The sequence below is a fragment of the Ursus americanus genome, chromosome 14 (assembly GCF_024610735.1).
Source record: "Ursus americanus isolate L20-20 chromosome 14, mUrsAme1.1.p, whole genome shotgun sequence".
NCBI lineage: Eukaryota > Metazoa > Chordata > Mammalia > Carnivora > Ursidae > Ursus > Ursus americanus.
The window spans coordinates 44835864-44855170 of record NC_142140.1 but is presented as its reverse complement, the minus strand read 5'-3'; the positions used below and the strand labels follow the sequence as shown (position 1 = coordinate 44855170).

At 54.5% G+C, this 19307-nt stretch overlaps 1 protein-coding gene across 4 annotated transcripts in view; it reads right to left on the bottom strand.

Annotated features, from left to right (window-relative positions):
- Positions 1–19307, bottom strand: part of CPAMD8 (C3 and PZP like alpha-2-macroglobulin domain containing 8) — a 74136-nt gene that overhangs the window by 12241 nt on the left and 42588 nt on the right. For 3 of the 4 annotated variants that reach the window (XR_015726699.1, XM_045778708.2, XM_087867184.1), the window contains exons 21-29: positions 18103–18256; positions 17597–17727; positions 15695–15746; positions 10010–10308; positions 9184–9409; positions 7416–7592; positions 3784–3865; positions 404–560; positions 216–290 (exon numbers count right to left, since the gene is read on the bottom strand). Coding sequence is in view for 3 of the 4 variants with exons in the window: in XM_045778708.2 (XP_045634664.2) it covers positions 216–290; positions 404–560; positions 3784–3865; positions 7416–7592; positions 9184–9409; positions 10010–10308; positions 15695–15746; positions 17597–17727; positions 18103–18256 (1353 nt within the window). In the remaining variant the exon portion in view is untranslated. The remainder of the gene's footprint in view (positions 1–215; positions 291–403; positions 561–3783; positions 3866–7415; positions 7593–9183; positions 9410–10009; positions 10309–15694; positions 15747–17596; positions 17728–18102; positions 18257–19307) is intronic. The other variant, XM_087867183.1, reaches the window with a different exon arrangement.

Genomic DNA, 19307 nt, shown 5'->3' with positions numbered 1-19307 from the left:
CAGCTCCCCCAGCCCCCCCACCCCCCGCCCCAATTATCACAGGAATTTCGCAATCTCCTGCCCAGGCTACAAGAAGGTGGACATCCTGGGACCGCTGAAAAGCACGAGAAGGAGTAGAAGGAGGGCATCAAGGAAGAAATAAGGCCCGCCAGAGGATGGCCAGCCTGGCCTGCAGGGGAAAGCCTCCTGCCGCTCCCCGGCCGCCCCGGGCTCACCTCCGAGGCCGGGCCCGTCTCCAGGAGCGCAGCCACCACGTAGGCCGTCAGCGGGACTGTGCCATGGACCCCACCCTGCAAGAAGACCCCCGAGCCTCACCCCGAGCCGGAGGGGACAAGCCCCGACAGCAGCGGGGAGCAGGCGGGGCAGGGCGAAGGTGCCAGAAGGAGGCGGAGGGGCCGCTCACCTGGATGTCCTTGTTCAGGATCCTGCCCACGGCCGGGAAGGAGCCGTCCCCCCGCTGCTGCCGGACGATCCAGCCCTTGGCAGCCGCCACCTCCTGCGGGTCGATGAAGATGAAGCTGCGCGCCTGCGCAAAGGACTTCAGGACAAAGGCCGTGAGCCTGAAATAGGACGAGGCGGGGACTGGGAGGGCCACGAGCTGGGGGCGGTTGTGCAGGGGAGGGCCCCGCCCATGTGCCCCCTGAGGAACGGCGCATGCTCCCCGCACAGCCCCGGGTCTCTGCCTCCTCACCTGTGACATGGGAGGGGCCGCCGTGCCCTCGCAGGGCTGCTGTGAGCGCTCCAGGGAAGGGGGTGGGCACCCAGCAGGGCCCAACGACAGAGGCCAGCCTCCCTCCCGGACCCTCCCGCCCTGGCACTCGAGGCCTTCCTGTGAGCTGGTCCAGCCCTGCCTCCCCCTGCCACGTGCAGTGCAGAAGACCTTCCTTGTTGCCCCTCCGCCGCCACTGCCCGAGGGATCCCCAGCCTTGCAGAGAGATCTCCAGTCTTTCTCTGGACCCTGTACCCAGGGTGTCTTAGACGCTTGGACCCCGTTAGGGGCATTTCAGTCCCTGGACCTGGGAATGACTTTTGAATGGGCACATGAGGTGAGGCTGGGAGAAGCTGTTGCAACTTTGCCACCACGAGGGGAGTAGGCACTGTGCTGAGAGAGCCCACAGGGACCAAAGGAAAGAACCGGGGGCCCTGATGCATTGCGGGGCTGCCAGACTGGCCGGCCCTGTAGCCTCCCCAGCCCTGCGGTGTGAATTGACATTTAGAATTGCCTCTCAGGGGGGCCTGGGTGGCTCAGTTGTTAAGCGTCTGCCTTCGGCTCAGGGCGTGATCCCGGCGTTCTGGGATCGAGCCCCACATCGGGCTCCTCTGCTGGGAACCTGCTTCTTCCTCTCCCACTCCCCCTGCTTGTGTTCCCTCTCTCGCTGGCTGTCTCTATCTCTGTCAAATAAATAAATGAAATCTTAAAAAAAAAAAAAAAAGAATTGCCTCTCAGCCAGATTTCTGTTGCTTGCAGTCGAAAACATTGCATCAACCCACTAGCCTCAGTTACCCCGTCCAGGCACTGGGCAAGTCGTGTGTCCTTCCTATCCTCACAGAATGAGGTCCCGCTTGTGTCTCAACACTCCGCCCCCGTGTCTTTCCCCAGAGGAAGCCTCTTGGGCACCCCCACTCTGGGATGGGTGTCTCTGGACTCCCAGGACCTCCTCACAGCCCACTTCTGTGTCATAGCTGTCCAACCTTGGCTTTGCAGCCTGTGCCTCGCCCACCCCGCCTCCGTCCCCACTGCATCGTGGTGCACCTGAGTGAGGTTGGTGGCGCCGAGGGATGAATGAGGGGGTGAAAAATCAACGCAGAAAAACCACTGAATGGAAAGCAAGGAGCTGAGAGGGACGAGCAACAGGGTGGAGGAGCAGGCCCCCCTCTTCAAGATCAAGTGGCTCCCCCACCCACGTCCACCAGGTGGCTACTGTCCAAACGGCAGAAACCAACAAGTGTGGCGAGGACATGCAGACCCTGGGACCCCTGTGCGCTGTCGCGGGACTGTAAACCCATGCGGCAGCTGTAAAAACCCGGCTGTGCGGTTCCTGGCCAAGTTAGAGGTCGAGCTCCCATGGGATCCGGTGACTCCACTTTTGGGAACATCCCCTGGGGAAATGGAAGCTGGGTCTCAAAGAGATATTTGTACATCCGTGTTCACGGCAGCTCTATCACCTATCACAGCAGCTAAAACATGGGATGACCCGGGTGTCTAGACTGAGGAAGAGATTCACAAAATGGGGTGCCTCCATGCACTGGGATGTTACTCAGCCTTAAGAAGGAGAAACTCCGAGCCCCGCTCCAGCACGCTTGAACCACAAGCACACCCGGAGCCGTGAAGCAAGCCGGGCAGAAAAGGGCGCTATGATCGCACTCACGTGAGGTCCCGGAAGTGGCCAAATTCACAGGGACAGAAATTAGAACGGGGGTGCAGGGGTCGGGGGAGGGGGTGCTGGAGCTGGGGAGTCTTGTGTAATAGACACAGAGCGTCAGATTTACAAGATTAAAGAGTTCTGGGGACGGATGGGGGTGACAGCTGCACAACAGCGTGAATATAGTGAATGCCACTGGACTGGACACTTAAAAATGGTGAAGATGATAAATTGTATGTTATGTGTACTTTACCACAAAAAAAAAATTACGAGAATGAAAATCAAGGCCGTTTGGTCAATTGCCAAAATGTGAAATAGCCCATAACCCCCAGGCTGCGTGGACCTCCCCTATCCTAGGAGTCTGCTCATCTCGGCCACTCTCCCTCCCGGACCCCCACACCCATCCTTTCTCCAGCCTTCGGGGGCACCTGCACAGCCAGGCCACGCTCCGCTCCCATCTCCCAAGCCGGCCCCGCAGGCAGAGGGAGGGGCCAGACACCGTGCGCATGCGCAGGCGCGGTGCCGCGGGGCTAATGGGGGGTGCGGTGCCCGGGGGCTGGGCAGTGTGGAATTGCCACCCTCTCCCTGGGCAGGTCGGTCCGCTGCAGCCAAGTGAGCAACACGGCACCCGGCGGAGCTCGGCCAGCTGGGTCGCTGCTCCCGCGGGCCCTGGCGCTGCTGCTGTGCCGTGGACACTGTGTGTCCGCTTCAGGACGGGGAGGGCAGTTTTCATACCCACGAGTCCGCAGGGGCGGCCCGGATGGCGCGCGGGGAGAGCAACCCCATCTGGGGACAGGAGTTGGGGTGCCCCACAGTCTCTGCGAACCCCAACGTGGATATGGCAAATCCTCAATCACGCAAACTGCTGGGCTCTGAGGATCCCAGGGAACAAGTCCCAGGGGCGCGCAGCCCCACGCTGGGCCCTCCCCCGGCCTGGTCTCCCCAAAAGCCAAAGGGAGCCATGTGCAAGGGAAACCAGACTCCGGGCTGCTCTGCCCACACACTCCCCCATCCTCAACCTCCCAGCGGTGGTACGGCCTCCCCTGTCCCCTCCTACATGGGGCCACCCCCACCCTCCCTTTCAGGGTCCAGCAGGCTCTGAAGAGGCCCCGAGCACTGAGGACCTGCTCCCAAGAGGCTGGAGAGCAAGGGCTCCGTTCCGGGCAGCGTGGCAACAACAGCGGAAAGAGTAACTATGAGAAAAGTCACTGTCACTGCCACTACCCACCCATCGCCGCACCCAGGGCCCAGCAGAGCTGCCCACATCCAGCCCTCCGAACCCCGGGGGGCCGGGACCATGGCTGTCTCCTGGTCACCCTGGGGATCTGGCCCCAAGCGTCCTGGCCACGTGGTGCAGCACGGGAGGCTGCCGCTTCGGGTGGGCGAGCCCCGTGGCCGTGCCCCCTGAGTGGGGACTCACCACATGCTCCCTGAGGCGTCGCGCTCCCCGAACGCGCTGTAGGAGCCGTCCTGGTGCTTGTAGGTCAGCTGCCGCTGGTAGCCTGCGGAGCAAGCGGAGGGGTCAGCGTCCTGGGCTGGGACTGGGCCTGGGAACGTCCCTGCGACCCCCACATGATGCAACACTCACAGCCGGGGTCGCCGAAACTGGCCCCCACCCACATCTGGAGTCTGGGAAGAGCCCCACACCCACCACTGGAGACCCTGAAACGGCTCCACACCACGGGTGTGCTGAAACTGCTATTTTGTTCCTCTCCTTTCCTGACATCACCTCTCTCACTCCTGGTCACACACAGGCCTTCAGTCATGCCTGGGAGGTCAGGGACCTGCACCATTTCGAGGCAGCACCCTCTGTCCCCAGGGGTGGGGAAAGAGCCAGAGCAGAAGAGCAAGGGGGCAGGGGAGGGAGGAGAGGCGGCCACTCGGGCCACACTGGGTGTTTGGCCTTATTGTGAGGGCAGCAGGCGGCATGGGCCGGGTGAGCTGGGGAGGGCTGCGAGGCGACATGGTCTGTAGGGTCTGGAGAGGAAGCAGGGAGACCGGGATGTGGGCTCCATCCAGGCAAGCAACAACCATGGGCCTGCATTGGGTGGTGGTGACAGGTGGGGAGGGTTTCTGCGGTATGGGCAGAGCCGCTTAGCTGGGCCAGGGCAGGAGGAAAGAAAGATCCAGAGGGAGCCAAGGTTTGCAGCTTACCCGCTGGAAGGATGGTGCTCTGCCCCCAGCGGTGGCAAAAGCAGCAGAAGGAGTTCTGTGCCAGGTGGACCATGACCCCCCCCCCCAGTTCATGTCCACCTGGAAGCTCAAGATGGGACCTTATGGGGAAGAAGGGTCTCTACAGTTGTGATGATGTTGAGGATCTCCGATAAGATCGTCCTGGAATAAGGTGGGACCTAAATCCGATGACTGGTGTCCTTAGAAGAGAAGAGACGCAGACACAGGAGAACGAAAGGCCCTGTCTGCGAAGTGCACTCCACGGGGCCATGCCTACAGCTGTGACAGCAGCCCCAGGAAACGAACACCAGCAAGCCTGGCAGAAAACCAGGGAAGGGGGCTTGACGGGAAGCTTGTAGAGTCAGAAACGCCCATGGGCTGAAGGGCACGGGGTCTGGCTGTTCAGGGAGCTCCCGGCTGCCATTGATGACTAGGGGTCATTAGACTCGGGGTGGCGTTCAAGGCCCGAGCCTAGACGGGTTCAGCGACCTGGGCGTCCCTGGGCACAGACCGAGTGGGCTTCTTGGGGGCTCCCGGCAGTCTCTGGCCAGCCTTTATCAAGCCAGATTTTTGGCCCACGGCAACCCCTGCCTTTGCCTTTCCGTCCCAGAGTTTCCACATTCACTATGAGCTCTTGTGCTTTCCTTTTCCTGTTGAGGACAGATGGTTCTGGATCATCAGGACTGCTTTTGGAGATCTTCTACAGGCAACTTTGTCAGGCCAGGAGGCAGGAATTCCAGACTCACCTCGGGAATCAAGGCGCTCACATGCCTCAGTTTCCCCATCTAAGAGGGACCCGACTTCCTCTGAGCCGGGCACGCGCTGGTCCTTCTTGAAGGCAGACATTTCCAAGGTCATGCCGGTGGGCTCTCCTCTCACTCTGGCTGGGACCTAGTGCCCTGGCCAGCCAATCCAATCCAGGCGAGCCTGGGGTCTCAGAAGCCCTCACCACTCGCCCCTGCATGGTCTCAGGCTGGCTGCTTCCGGGAGCCTCACTTGGGGGTTTCTGGGAGGGCAAGCTGGGGCAGCACAGGTGGAAGTGCACGTACCTGCCCGCTGTGAATGCCAGCTTCACAGCTGGGTCACATCCTCTCCTTCCTCCCCTTTGCTCCAGCTCCAGCCCAAGGCCAGAAGCACACCTCCGGAGGCCTCAGGACCTTGGCATCAACTGACTTAACTCCCTTGCTACACAGATAGGAAACTGAGAAACAGAGAACAGGTCCTACCTGAGGACACAGAGCAGGTGCCTATGACAGAGGTGAGGCTACAGCCTCCCCGGGGCCCCTCCTATGGGGCCAAGACATGCAGAGGGGGCGGGTCAGGGCACTCAGAGATCCAACCCTCCCACATGGGGGCTGTACCCTTTCCTAAGGATCTGATTCCTGGTGATGGAAGATACTTGGTGCTGCGTGATTTCTGAGGCTGTTCTGTGCTAATTTATTTCTGAAGATAGTGAATGCTGTATTATGTAGGGGGAAGAAACTGGAAATACCCCCGCCACGTCTAAGAGTTTAGGACGTTGTATTCCATAAATGTACGCCATGGACAAAGAGCGTAGCCTAGAAAGTGACTATGAACACATGCTGAGACCCAGCGATTTTACTTCTGGACACGCACCCCACAGAAACTCAGATGCTTTCGCCAAGCACACGGACAGGATGCCTCAGGGCAGCAGGGCTCTAAAAGCCCTGAACGTGAAGCTGCTCCAGTGCCCGTCATCAGACACGCTGCCCCGATCCCGTCACGCAGCAGTGGAGGCGCACGGACCACGGCGCCCACAGCCCGGGGACAAATTGCACATACACGGCGTGTGGCGGGGACACACTGTAGGACGCCACATGACGAGGCACGAAGAGCGACCGTGCTAACCTGTGTTGCTGGAGAGCGTAAATTCAGAGCCCACACAGACAGGGGGATTCTAGGGAATTGTTTTTCTTTTCTAAATGTTTTTTATAATGCTATTACATTGCTCTTTTTTTAAAGATTTATTTATTTGACAGACAGAGAGCACAAGCAGGGGGAGCTGCAGGCAGAGGTAGAAGCAGACTCCCCGCTGAGCAGGGAGCCCGATGCGGGACTCGATACCAGGACCCTGGGATCTCGACCTGAGCCACCCAAGCGCCCTATATTGCTTTTCTTGTTAAAAAATTTCTAGGGGCGCCTGGGTGGCACAGCGGTTAAGCGTCTGCCTTCAGCTCAGGGCGTGATCCCAGCGTTCTGGGATCGAGTCCCACATCAGGCTCCTCCGTTATGAGCCTGCTTCTTCCTCTCCCACTCCCCCTGCTTGTGTTCCCTCTCTCGCTGGCTGTCTCTGTCAAATAAATAAATAAAATCTTTAAAAAAAAAAAATTAAAAAAAAAATTTCTACATTTTTAAGAACTAGGAAGATCGGTAGGGGAAGAAAGGGATAAAGAAAGGGGGGGTTATCAGAAGGGGGAATGAAACATGAGAGACTATGGACTATGAGAAACAAACTGAGGGCCTCAGAGGGGAGGGGGTGGGGGAATGGGATAGACCGGTGATGGGTAGTAAGGAGGGCACGTTATACACAACTAATGAATCATCGAGCCTTACATCGGAAACCGGGGATGTACTGTATGGTGACTAACATAATATAATAAAAAATCATTAAAAAAAAAATTTCTACATTTTTAAAAGATGCCGTTCCTCTCCCCATAGCTGATTCCCAGCATTCAGAGCCTGTCCTAACAGGGGCAGACCCAGGACTCCTGCCGACAGTGACCAGATGGGGCCACTCCGAGTGGCCTCTTTCACCCACTTGGGTCCCTTCGTCTGCACCCGCTATGCCGGGCCTGTGGGCTGCCTCCCCCCTTGCCCTCCCCCCCGGGGCGACCCCCCCCGCCCCCGCATCCCCAGTACCTTGTACCAAGTAGTCCGTGGTCTCTCGCTCCACCTCAGGGCTGAGCTGCCGGGTTTTCTGCAGATACTTCAGGACAAAGATGTTGGGTGCAAAGTGGATCATATTTTGCTCTCCGCAGCCAAAGGGCAGCCTCAGGAGGTTGCTGAGGTGGTTCAGGGTTGGCCCCATGACGTCTCCTGGAGGGGAGGAAATGAGCGCCGGCTGTAGGCCAGCCTTGACTGCTCCCCTGGCTGTCCTAGGGACAGCTTTCCCCAGGGCGGCCTATGGCCTGACACTGGCCACCCACCCTCTGACTGCCGCTGCTGCCCTTTGGGACCAGACTGCACCCCGTGCCCACTTAGCCCAGCGGGGGCCCTGGCCTTGGCAGCCACCCGCTGGAACTCTCCTACACATCTCTCTCTGTGTTCTTTAGTCTCAACTCGGTGCTTTTTCTCTACCTCATCATTATGCTGAATGCTCGTTTCTTTGTGGCTTTTAAAATAGGTGCCTTTAAGGCTATACATTTTCCTCTAAGTACAACTTCGGTTGCATCCCACAAGTGTTGATAGGTCAATCCAGCCATTGTGGTTCCACTTTAAATATTTTTTTCTAATTTCCATTAGGAAACGTGATTTTCTCTTCAGCCATGAATATTTAGATTTTTTTTTTAGTTTCCATACACACATGACATTGTTGGTATATTTTTCAGTTCTTTTTTCCTTTCGATTTCTCCCGTGCTTTCCTCCCTTCAGCACTCTCCGTTCCTCTTCTTGGCTTCTCTATACCACACATCGCTAATGGGCCCTCCAGAACTCCTGCTGTTCCCTGATTATACCTCCCTTCCTTCCTTGGCTTTTCCTCCTGCCCATAGAGGCTGCCACTGCTCCTGCAGGCTCCATCCATGGCAGAGCCTGCCTACATTCTCATCACCTTCCTCTGGGCTTCCCAGCTTCTTTTCCACCTTCCATCCCACTGTGCTGAAGGCACTGGCACAAAGGTCCTGGCCTTAACCCCCTCTCCATCCCTGCTCTTCTGCTTGCTTCCCTATGCTGCTACCCAGGCCATTTGCCCCTACGGCCATCTCTGATTTGATCTCCTGGCTCAGAAATTGTAAGCTCCCACATCTTCTGATCCGGCCACAACCACCAACCAGTCTGGGCCCCAGGGCTTCTGTCCTCTGATGTCAGAGAGACCCAAGACCCCTACATTCAGGTCTGTGTTCCCCTCCCGGCCTCTTCCCCAATCTCCACCCTTCCAACACCCAACACCGTGTTGACCACACAATCCCCACTTTCTACTCCTGTACCTGGGCTACAGGAGACAACCCACACCCCTCAGACCCCTGGTCACAACCACTGACTCCTGCTCAGCAAATGCTCTGGATGTCTGCCCCTCTCACCAGGAACCCCACCTTCCACCCTGCACCTTGCTGACTTCACCCAGACTTTCTGTCTTCTTGCACATCACCCCACACTCATTTCCCTCCCAGAATTCACCACCTGCCCCTGGGGGTTGCCTCACATAGGGCTTGGACAGGCTGGGTCTGGACCCACCGTGGGCAGACTGGGAACACCTCAAAGACAGGGTTGGGGTCATCTCTGGATCTGCCCCGGCACAGAGAAAGCACCAGAAGCTGCTTGTTGGGTGAATGGGTATGGGGCTGGAAGCCCCAGAGAAACAGATCCCCAGTAGAGGCTGATGTGAAGTTGAGTCTGGAGTGGACACCTTGCCCCTTGGCCTGAGTCCTTGCCCCCATTCTCCCCCGGCCAGGTTACCAGGCAGACGCACCTATGACAGAGGCCACTGCCCGCTCAGACCCAGGGATGGCGCTGTGTGGGACTCCCAGGGTAAAAGCCTCACTGTAGCTCTCGTCCACCTCCACCTTCTTCCAGATGCGGAACTCACCCACCGAGCCCCAGCCAGTGGAGAAGCCGATGAATCGGACCTCTGGTGGTCTGGGGAGAGTCCAGGCCATGATGACAGACTCATTGGAAGGCTCTGGACCATGGCCAACCTGGAAAAAGAGGCCAAAGCTGCTGGATGCTGGAAGGAAGCACACAGTGGTGCTCAGGCAGCAATGACACTGGCTATGGGGGGGGGGGTCATAGACAGAGAATCTAAAGGTCACCTCATCCATTCAATGGCCAACAGAGACACAAGTGTGGCATCTACAGCTTCCAAAGTCATTGGGCTCCCTGGAATCTCTGGGCCTTTGCACATGCTACTCCCTCTGCCTGGAACACCTTCCACTCTCCAGTTTGCCTGGTGAACTCCTATTCATGTTTCAAAACCCCGTTTGGCTATGTCCCTCCTCTAGAAAGCTCTGTTAGCTGCTCCTTTTCTGTGTCCCCTTTGCCTGGCACCTAAAATACACCAGCCCCCATTTCACTTGCTTATATCCACTTTCCTTCTCCATGACCTCCCACCATCCCTCAGCTCCCAAATCCCTACACCCCTGTAAGTGACTCCAGGCAGACTATGAGCAGCCTGAGGTGATGCCCTGTGTTTACCCTCCCCCCTCCCTGCCCCCTGCCAGAGCTGGACACAGAGCAGGAGGCAGCAAATGCCCAGGAGCATGACGTTCCCAAGCCCACCCCAGTCAGCCCGGCCGTGCCTGAATGAACCCTCCATGCCAGCTGATCCAGAATGTTCTGAATTCATCCCAGGAGAGGATCTTTGCCGTGTGTGTGCTGGCCACAGGGTCGCCCATCTTGCTGGTGGAGATCCAGGACCTGGTGTTCTGGTGCCCCCCCAGGACGATCTCTATCATGCCTGCTGTGTCCTGGGGCCCAGCAGACAAGGCCACTCGGGCATCATTGTGGGCTCGCACGGCCACATCAAAACGGGTGAGACACAGCGGCCGCTGCACATACTGGAACTCGTATTTGTTGGGTGTGGAGATGTGGACTCTCTCTGGATGGAGGGAAGGAGAGAGGGGTTGAGGGCGCCCCTGGAGGCATCTGCCTCTCCCTGCCTGTGCCCAGAACTTAGAACCAGGACCACGGGGGGCCCAAGGAACAGCAAACGGAGCTGGCTTAATGACAGTTCTGCCAACAGCACACAAAAGAAGAAATGCTCCCAAGGATCAATTCTACTTAATCGATGTGCAGACTTAATCGAAAGCTGCAGTAATCCCAACGGTGCAGTACCGATGTCAACACAGGCAGGTGCACAACAGAACAGAGCAGGGAGTCCAGAAAGGGACCCACACGTGTACGAACAACTGATTTGAAACAAAGCTGTGAAGGCAATTCAATAGCGAAAACTCTTTCAACAAATGGTGCTGGAACAGCTAGTTAGCCAGAAGCAGAAAAGGGGAACTCCAATCCACACCTTGCATGGTCTCCAATGATCAACTCGAAATGGATCACAGCCATTTGATAAGCATACAACCTAATACTACAAAAACTCTGAGGAGAGAACATAGGATTTGGGAAAGATTTCTTAGATACAACAAAAGCATAATCCATAAAAGGAAAGACTGAGCGATTGGACTGCATCGACATGAGAAACTTCTGCTCTTTGAAAGACACTATGAAGAGAAAGAAAAGACAAGCCACTCACTGGGAGAAATGTCTTTGCAAAGCGTCTATCTGGTAGAGGACTTGTATCCAGAATATATTTTTTAAAACTTCCAAAACTCAATTTAAAATTAGTGTTAAAAGATCTGAATAGGCGCTTTACTGAAAAAAAAATATATCTATCATCTATCTATCTATCTATCTATCTATATCTATCTATCTATCTATCTCAGTAGTAAGCAGGCACATGAAAAGATGCTTGAATGATGGAAATGCACATTAAAACCACAATGAGATATCATCAGACACCTATTAGAAGAGCTAAAATTGGGGCGCCTGGGTAGCACAGTCGTTAAGCGTCTGCCTTTGGCTCAGGGTGTGATCCCAGCATTCCGGGATCGAGTCCCACATCAGGCTCCTCCGCTGGGAGCCTGCTTCTTCCTCTCCCACTCCCCTGTTGTGTTCCCTCTCTCACTGGCTGTCTCTCTGTCACATAAATAAATAAAATCTTAAAAAAAAAAAAAAAGAAGAGCTAAAATTAATCAGATGGGACAACCCCAAGTGTGGATGAGGAGAGGGAGGAAGTGATTGTCACCCCCTGCTGGTGGGAATGCAAAATGGTACTACCACTTCAGAAAACTGTGCAACCGTTTCTTAAAAGGTTGAACCCCTACCTACTGTATGATTTTGCTATTCCACTCATAGGTACTGATTCAAGAGAAAGGAAAATACATTACCCATACAAAGACTTGTTCATGAATATTCATAGCAGCTTTATTGGAAATAGCCCCAAACTGGATATAACTCAAATGCCCATCAACAGGTCAATGAATAAACAAAGTGCAATGCATCCATTCAACGGAGTCCCACTCAGCCTTAAAATGACCAAATCATTGATATACACAACATGGATGCAACTCAAAATTTCTATGCTGAGTGAAAGAAACCAGATAAGAAGAGTACATTTTACATGATTCCATTTATAAGAAAGTCTAGAAAGAGCAAAGTAATTTATAGAGACAGAAGGCAGGTCAGTGGTTCCCTAGTGACAAGGGTAGACAGAGCGAGTGGTTACAAGGGAGCATGACTTTTGGGTTTAATGGAAACCCTCATTATCTTAGCTGTGATGGTTTCATGGACGTACACATATGCCAACACTTACCAAGCTGTACACTTAAAATACGTGTGAGTTATTGTATGCCAATTATACCTCCATAAACATGTTAAAAATATTACTGACTCTACTTTGAATACAAATATATATTCAGGCTAGCATAAATTATGATGTAAAAAATAGAGAAAATATATAAGTGTCCAACAATGTTTCAAAACATTCCATAATGGTCAAATTATGGAGCAGTCGTTTTGGGTGTTTTGTTTTTTTTTTTTAAGAATTTTATTTATTTACTTGACAGTGAGAGAGAGTGTGTGCACACACGTGAGCACAAGCAAGTGGAGAGACAGGCAGAAGGAGAAGCAGGCAGAGGGAGAAACAGGCTTCCCGCTGGGCAGGGACCCCAACTCAGGGCTCGATTCCAGGACCCCGGGATCATGACCTGAGCTGAAGGCAGATGCTTAACTGACTGAGCCCCCCAGGCGCCCTGGGAGCAGTCATTTGATAGAACATACTGAAGCTGTTTTGAAATGCTGTGTATAAAGACTTTACAGTAACCAGGAAAAGTGCTTGGGATATGTTAAATGAGCGAGGCAGAATTCAAACTCATATGGCTCATTAATAACAACTACGTTAAAACAAACAACAATCAATCCTATGAAACCAAATACAACAAAATGTCAGAAGAGGTCATCTATGGATGCAAACCAGAGGAGATAATTTTCCTGCTTTCTAAATTCCCTGTAATACATAGGTATTGCTTTTTCTTTTCCCAGTTTTTTTATTGTGGTAAAATACACATAATGTAAGTTTGCCATCTTAAACATTTTTAAGCGTACAGTGGTATCAAATACCGTCACATTGTGCAAACACCAGCACCGTCCACCTCCAGAACTCTTTCATCCTGCAAAACTGAAACTCTGTCCCCATTAAACACTAAGTCACCAGCCCTTCCCCACAGCCCCCGGCTCCCACCATTCTTTCTGTCTCTGATTTCAACTTCTCTAAGTACTTCATATGAGTAGGATCATTCAGTATTCGTACACATGTATCACTTTCTTTTTTTTTAGAGGGGGAGGTGGGGAGGAGCAGATGGGGAGAGACAATCCTAAGCAGGCTCCAAGCTAAGCATGGAGCCTGACTTGGGGCTCGATCTCATGACCCTGAGATCATGACCTGAGCCAAAATCAAGAGTTGGATGCTTAACGGACTGAGTCACCCAGGCGCCCCACACATGTATCACTTTAAAAAATATTTTTAATTTAAATTTTACTGAAATAATTATAGATTCACAGACAACTGTAAGAAATAATATGGAAAGATCTGTGTCCTCTTGACCCAGTATCCCCCAGTGGTATCTCACAAAATTCAACTACAGTATCACAATTGGGATATTGACATTGATACAATCCACTAATCTTATTCGGATTTGCCCAATTTTATTTGTACAGGACCCCTCCTACTGTCCTTTATCACCATATCCACACCCGTCCTCCCCATCTCAGCAATGACTTATAATATGATCTCCATTTCTAAAATTTTGTCATTTCAAAAATACCATAAATGGAATCATTTATAGACCTTTTGGGATTGAGGCTTTTTCACTCAATCCCCTTTACCCAAGTTGCTGCATATATCAATGGTTTATTCCTTTTTACCAGTGAATAGCACTCCAGGGTATGAATGTACCAGAATTTTGTATAACCATTCATCCACCAGAGGACACCTAGGCTGTTTCCAGTTTGGGGCTATTAAAATAAAGCTGATAGGAATGTCTGTGTATGGGTTTTTGTGTAAACAGAAATCTTCATTTCTCTGGGATAAATGCCTAGTAGTGCAATTTCTTTGGAACATGTGTAGCTTTTTAAGAAACTACGAGCAGTGGCCATACCGTTTACAATTCCCACCAGCCATGTATGAATGATGCCTTCTCTCCACATCCCGGCCACCTTTTATTGTGGCAATGTTTTTTTTTTTTTATTTTAAGTCATTCTATAAGTGTGCATTGATCACTCATGATGCTTTATTTTGCATTTCGCTAATGGTTAAGGGTTTGAACGTCTTTTCGTGTGCTTGTTTGCCACCTGTGTATCTTCTTTGCTGAACTTTCTTTTTCCCACTTTTGTTTTTTTTTAAGATTTTATTTTTAAGTAATCTCTACATCCAACATGGGGCTCAAACTCACAACCCTGAGATTAAGAGTCATATGCTCCACTGACTGAACCAACCAGGTGCCCCTCCTTTTTCCCACTTTCTAATTGCATTGTTTTATTTATTGTTGAATTTTGAGAGCTCTTTATATATTCTGCTACTAGTCTTTTGTTGGATCTGGGTTTGGAAAGATTTTCTCCCAGTCTATAGCTTGTATTTCTTCCTCTTAACAGCATCTTTTGCAAAGCAGATTTTTTTTTCTTTGAAGTAGGTTCCACAACCAGCATGGAGCTCAACATGAGACTTGAACTCATGACCCCGAGATCAACACCTGAGCTGAGATCAAAAGTCCGATGCTTCACCGACTGAGCCACCCAGGTGCTCCTTGCAAAGCAGTTTTTAATTTTGATGAGGGTTCATTCCTCAGTTTCCTTTTATGGGTCATGCTTTTTGGTATCATATCTAAAAACTCTTCACCTAGCCCTAGATTCCAAAGATTATCTCCCGAATTTTTTCCTAAAAATTTTATAGTTTGACATGTATGTCCACAATCCATTTGAGTCAATTCTTGTATAAAGTGGGCTCTTTAGGTCAAAGTTCATGCTTTTGCCAATAGATGTCCAATTACTCCAGCACCGTTTGTGGAAAAGGCTCTCCTTCCTTCATGGAATCGCTTTTGGACCTCTGTCAAAAATCATTTGAGCACATATGCACCGTATTGTTATTTAGTACAAAAAAGGGGAAACACGTCAAGAGGAAGCCTGTGTCCAGAGTGGTCCATGTGGGTCACGGCACCTGTGGTGCTGAATGCCTTGGCAACGGCAACCCCCAGGGACTCCAGCTCAGATCCTCAGCTCCACCACCTGCCAAAGCCTGGTGGGGGACTGCCCAGTGCGCGGCCAGGCCTGGGCTCCAAGCTAAATGGTTCCTCTGGGAGGGACTGGACAGGGAGAAGGCAGACCCTCCCACCAGCAGCCCCGGGTCACGTTCTGCTTAGCATCTCCCTGACCCCGCCAAGGCAGAGGCGCCCACGGGGCACTCTGTACCCATTTCCTTTTCATGGGTCATGTACAAGTATAATGTCGATTTCAGGGGACTGAGGCAGACCCCGAATCGCACGCCTTCTGGAACCCACTTTAATTTCCTATTTTCTCTACAGGCTCAGGATTCTGGGTCAGCCTTGCTTCTCACAGCTTTCCCCTGACCCGACTCTAAGACCTCCCTTCCCTGGATCCTAAGCTCCTCACCCCGGGCCCTGCGGACAGCCTTATTCCTGCCCGGGGTCTCTCTTCTCATTGGCGCCTCCAGTCTACATTCGTGGGCACTGCCTTCCTGCATGGCAGATGCCCGACCCTCACTCTCGCTCATGCTTGTCAGCAGCCCAGACATCTCAGTTCTCCACTGCTGTGTTTTCAGAGCCCAGGAAGGGCAGGCATCCACTTAGCAGCGGGAGAGCTGCGACAGTGTGGGGCTAAGGGCCAAAGTCCTCCGCAGGGCGGGTGCAGGGACTCACCGTTGGGACAGAAGAACGCACTGTAGGTGTACGCACGGGGGGCTCCCTCCGGCTGAAACAGAGAGACGGGGAGAACTGAGTGCGGAGGGGTGGTCGGCTCCGGGGAGCGGCCGCCTTCCCATGGCAGCAGCTCTAAGTCTGGACCCTGCAGGGTGATGCCAGCGTCACAAGTACATGGAGAAGGACCAGGCTGCCTACTTCCCAGGCCCAGGTGGGGAAACTGAGGCTCATTTCCCTTCTCCAGGCTCTGGTCAAACCAACTCACCACCTGCTCCTAGACTGGTCATGCCTGCCACACTCCCCCCTTGTCCTCCTGGTGTCCCAGGCTAACCAGGGAGCCTGCCTCCTCCTCCATCCCGTAGAGCGCACGCAATGGCTCCCAGACGTCTTCCCCACCCTATATCTCTTGGGAAGGTATTTCCGTCACCTGCAGTTTCCCCCCCAGCAGACGGCAGGCAGTGTCGCGTGACCGGCCACCAAATAACCGATCCAGCAAACCAACCACGCCCCCAGAGCTCTCCCGTGGGGTGGAGCCGGAGAAGGGTTTTGCTGCTTTATCAAGCCACACATCAGCCACCTCCTGTTTCCAGAAATCCATTTTTCCAGTTCACACTTCAGTTTTTTTGCATTGACATCTCGGGTCTTCTGATGCCTGAACGTCACCTCCTGCTCTCAGACAGCCCGCACAAAGTCGTACCAGCTGATGCTGCACGCAGAGGACCACCAAGCACCTGGACGAGGGGCCCAGGGACAGAGAATCCCTCTCTGCATTGAGAAATTCCTTCCGCAGATGGAGGAGACAAGAACTCCAGGCCTGTAAGTCCGCCTGGCTGCTCTGTCTGGGTGGCCTGCCATCTGCTACGGCCGCAGGAGGGCGGGCTGCAGGCCAGGGAGCAAGCTCAGGCTGAGCAAAGGGCTGCCAGGGGTCTCCGTGCTTCCTGTTGAGGCCATCCCATCCTGCTGGCTCACGGAGACTGCATTCCTCATCAGATGACATGCTTGTCCCCGAGGAATCCATCCTGTCCTGTCAGCCACGCTGTGGCAATGACTCGTCCACCTCCAGGACTTCTGCCCCTTGCGCGTGTGGCTCCAGGCGCCGAGGGAAATCCTGCGTGCTCAGCACTGCCGGGACCACGGGCAGGAGGGAGGACAGCTGTTTGCAGCTGGGCCACGGGGGAGGGGCAGACCCTTGGGAGGCTTCGAGGAGCTTCATCGGCGCTGCTGGGCACCCTTCGTGTAGCGTGAGAGTCTCAGCAGGGCTCTGGGCTCCGATGTGTCCAAGCAGCCCCCAAAAGATGGGGCATCGCGGCTACCGCATGCCCAGCCCTGTGAGGGATCATGTGCATTCTCTCTGCCCCCCCCCCACACTGTGGGGTGAGTGTGAGCACCCCTGACTTGGGGAGCACCGCTGGAATATCAAGACAGGCACCCAGCTCACACTAAGTGGCAGATCCTAGATTCCCAGCCGGGGGGCGGGGGGGGGTTGTCAATAAGACCCCATCCTCTGGGCCCCTCTGCTCTAGGCTCTGTGTCCTTTCTGCACAGGTATTCCAATGACAGCCATCCAAATACCAGGTCATGACAGGTATGACAAATAGGAAGTCGGAGACGGAAGCACACCACGCTCTAAGATGGTCAACGTGGGGGTCAGAGGACACTTCCCCGCAGCCCTTGCCAGTCCCAGGCCGCTCCACCAAATCTCACTCTACTGCAGGGGGGCTGGATGCTGCAGTCCCCTAGGGAGGAGACACAGAGACCCCTCACCTGCCCCCAGACCGACAGCAGGACCCACGGGGGCTGCCCCGGCCCTGCGCAGGGACCATACACTCCAGCCAGGCCCCCACCCCATGGCTGATGGAATCAGGCCCTGGCCAAGGGCCCTGGGTGAGGACACGGGCTTACCTCAACCATCACGCTGCGCCTGATGTGATCCCTCCCGACGGGGACCCGCCTGTCAGCGAAGCTCTCCTCCAAGTGTTTGATGGACTTCCCATCCCGGCAGCAGCCTGTCTCTCCGTAAGCTAGGGCTTTGGCTGCGGAGATTTGAGCGCTCAGTGCTTGCTGTCAGAACAGGTTTCCACCTGGGGGGGGAGCCATACCGTCCCTCCCCCTCGGACAACGTGTTTGCACGTGCAGGAATGTGTGCACGCCTGCGCATGCTAGGCCGGTGTGGCACCTAAGCTCGGCTCCCTCCAGGTGAAGCTTCAGGTCCCACCCCTGGGGACCGCCCCACCCCACCCCTCCGTCCTGACCCCTGACCATCCTGACCCAGTCCCTCTGGCCTGCTTCCCCAGCTGCCGTCCTGACCTCATCTACTGCCCCGCCCACCCCTCACCTGTGCCTGGGCTCAGCACGCGGACCCCTTGGTGGCCCGGAGGGGGGATGCCTGAGGCAGCACGGGGCCTCACCTGTGACATTGCTGAGTCCCAGGTCACTGAAGGACAGAACCACCCAGGCGGGCTCTGTCTCCCCAGAGGCCACGCACATCTTCTTGGTCAGATGGCGTTTGCCGGGATGCCCGACAAACCGGATGCCCTTGGGAACTGAGATCTTCACATGCACCTGCAGAGGGCGGGATGCTGCTCATGGCACCTGGGTGCCCTTCCAGCACGTCCCACTGCCCACCGCATCAGCCCTCCCCCAGAGCCGTGCTCTTCTGGGACAGGCTCATTCCCGTTTCCAATCAGAACCAGCTACTTACCATTGTCTTGCTCGGAGCCCTCTCTTTACTTCAGCCCCCCAACACCCCACGGGGGCAGCTTCCCTTCAGGACCAAGGTGGATTCAAGGGCATCTTCTCCCGCGTCCACCCAGGGCACCAGAGGGGAGGGACTTGCTGCCCCACAAAGCACTTCTTCTGGCCCTCTGTCCCACCTCTGAGGTCCGTGGTGTCATAGTAAGAGTTCTGTGTGTGCACACGTGTGCCGTGCATGCACGCATCTGTGTGCATACCTACGTGCGTGTGTGTAAGTGTGGCATACGCACACACACGTGCACGCATATACACATGCACAGTGCCCGAGCGCGCACACACGCGAGTGTGTCTACGCGCATGTGTGGTTACCCCTCCCAATCTATTGCAGGCTCTTTGGTGCACATCCATTTGTCCGATCAGCACATATGAAGCACCTAGTGGGTACAGGCGCCCTCCTAGGTGCTTAAGTAATGAAGCCGAAGAGGACACGAGTGATCCCTGGGCCTCAGAGGATGAACACGCCTAAGTCACACATGAGACACGTGTGATGGGGAGGGAAGGAGAGGAGAAAAATCTAGTGGCAAGTGTGACAGAGCGTCTGACTCCTGCCTCGGGACAAGCCCAGCTGGACCCGAGTGCGAGGAGCTGCTGCAGCGTGTGTCAGGAGCCCCCACGTCCCTCTGAGTCAGCGCTCTTCCAAGGAGGGAAGAGACTTAAGAGCCAAGCGTCAGTGAGCTGTATTTTCCAGGTCCTGGGTGGAACGACCAGCTGTCCATGTTGGGGGGGTAAATGGGTCTGGTTCCCTGGTGCCTTGGGGACGTGTAACAAAGCAGCCGCCAGTGTGGGCTTGGAGCTAAAAGGGGCACCTGAGGGTCCTGTCTGCCAACTCGGTGAGGACCCTCCCTTGGGGGACCGCCCT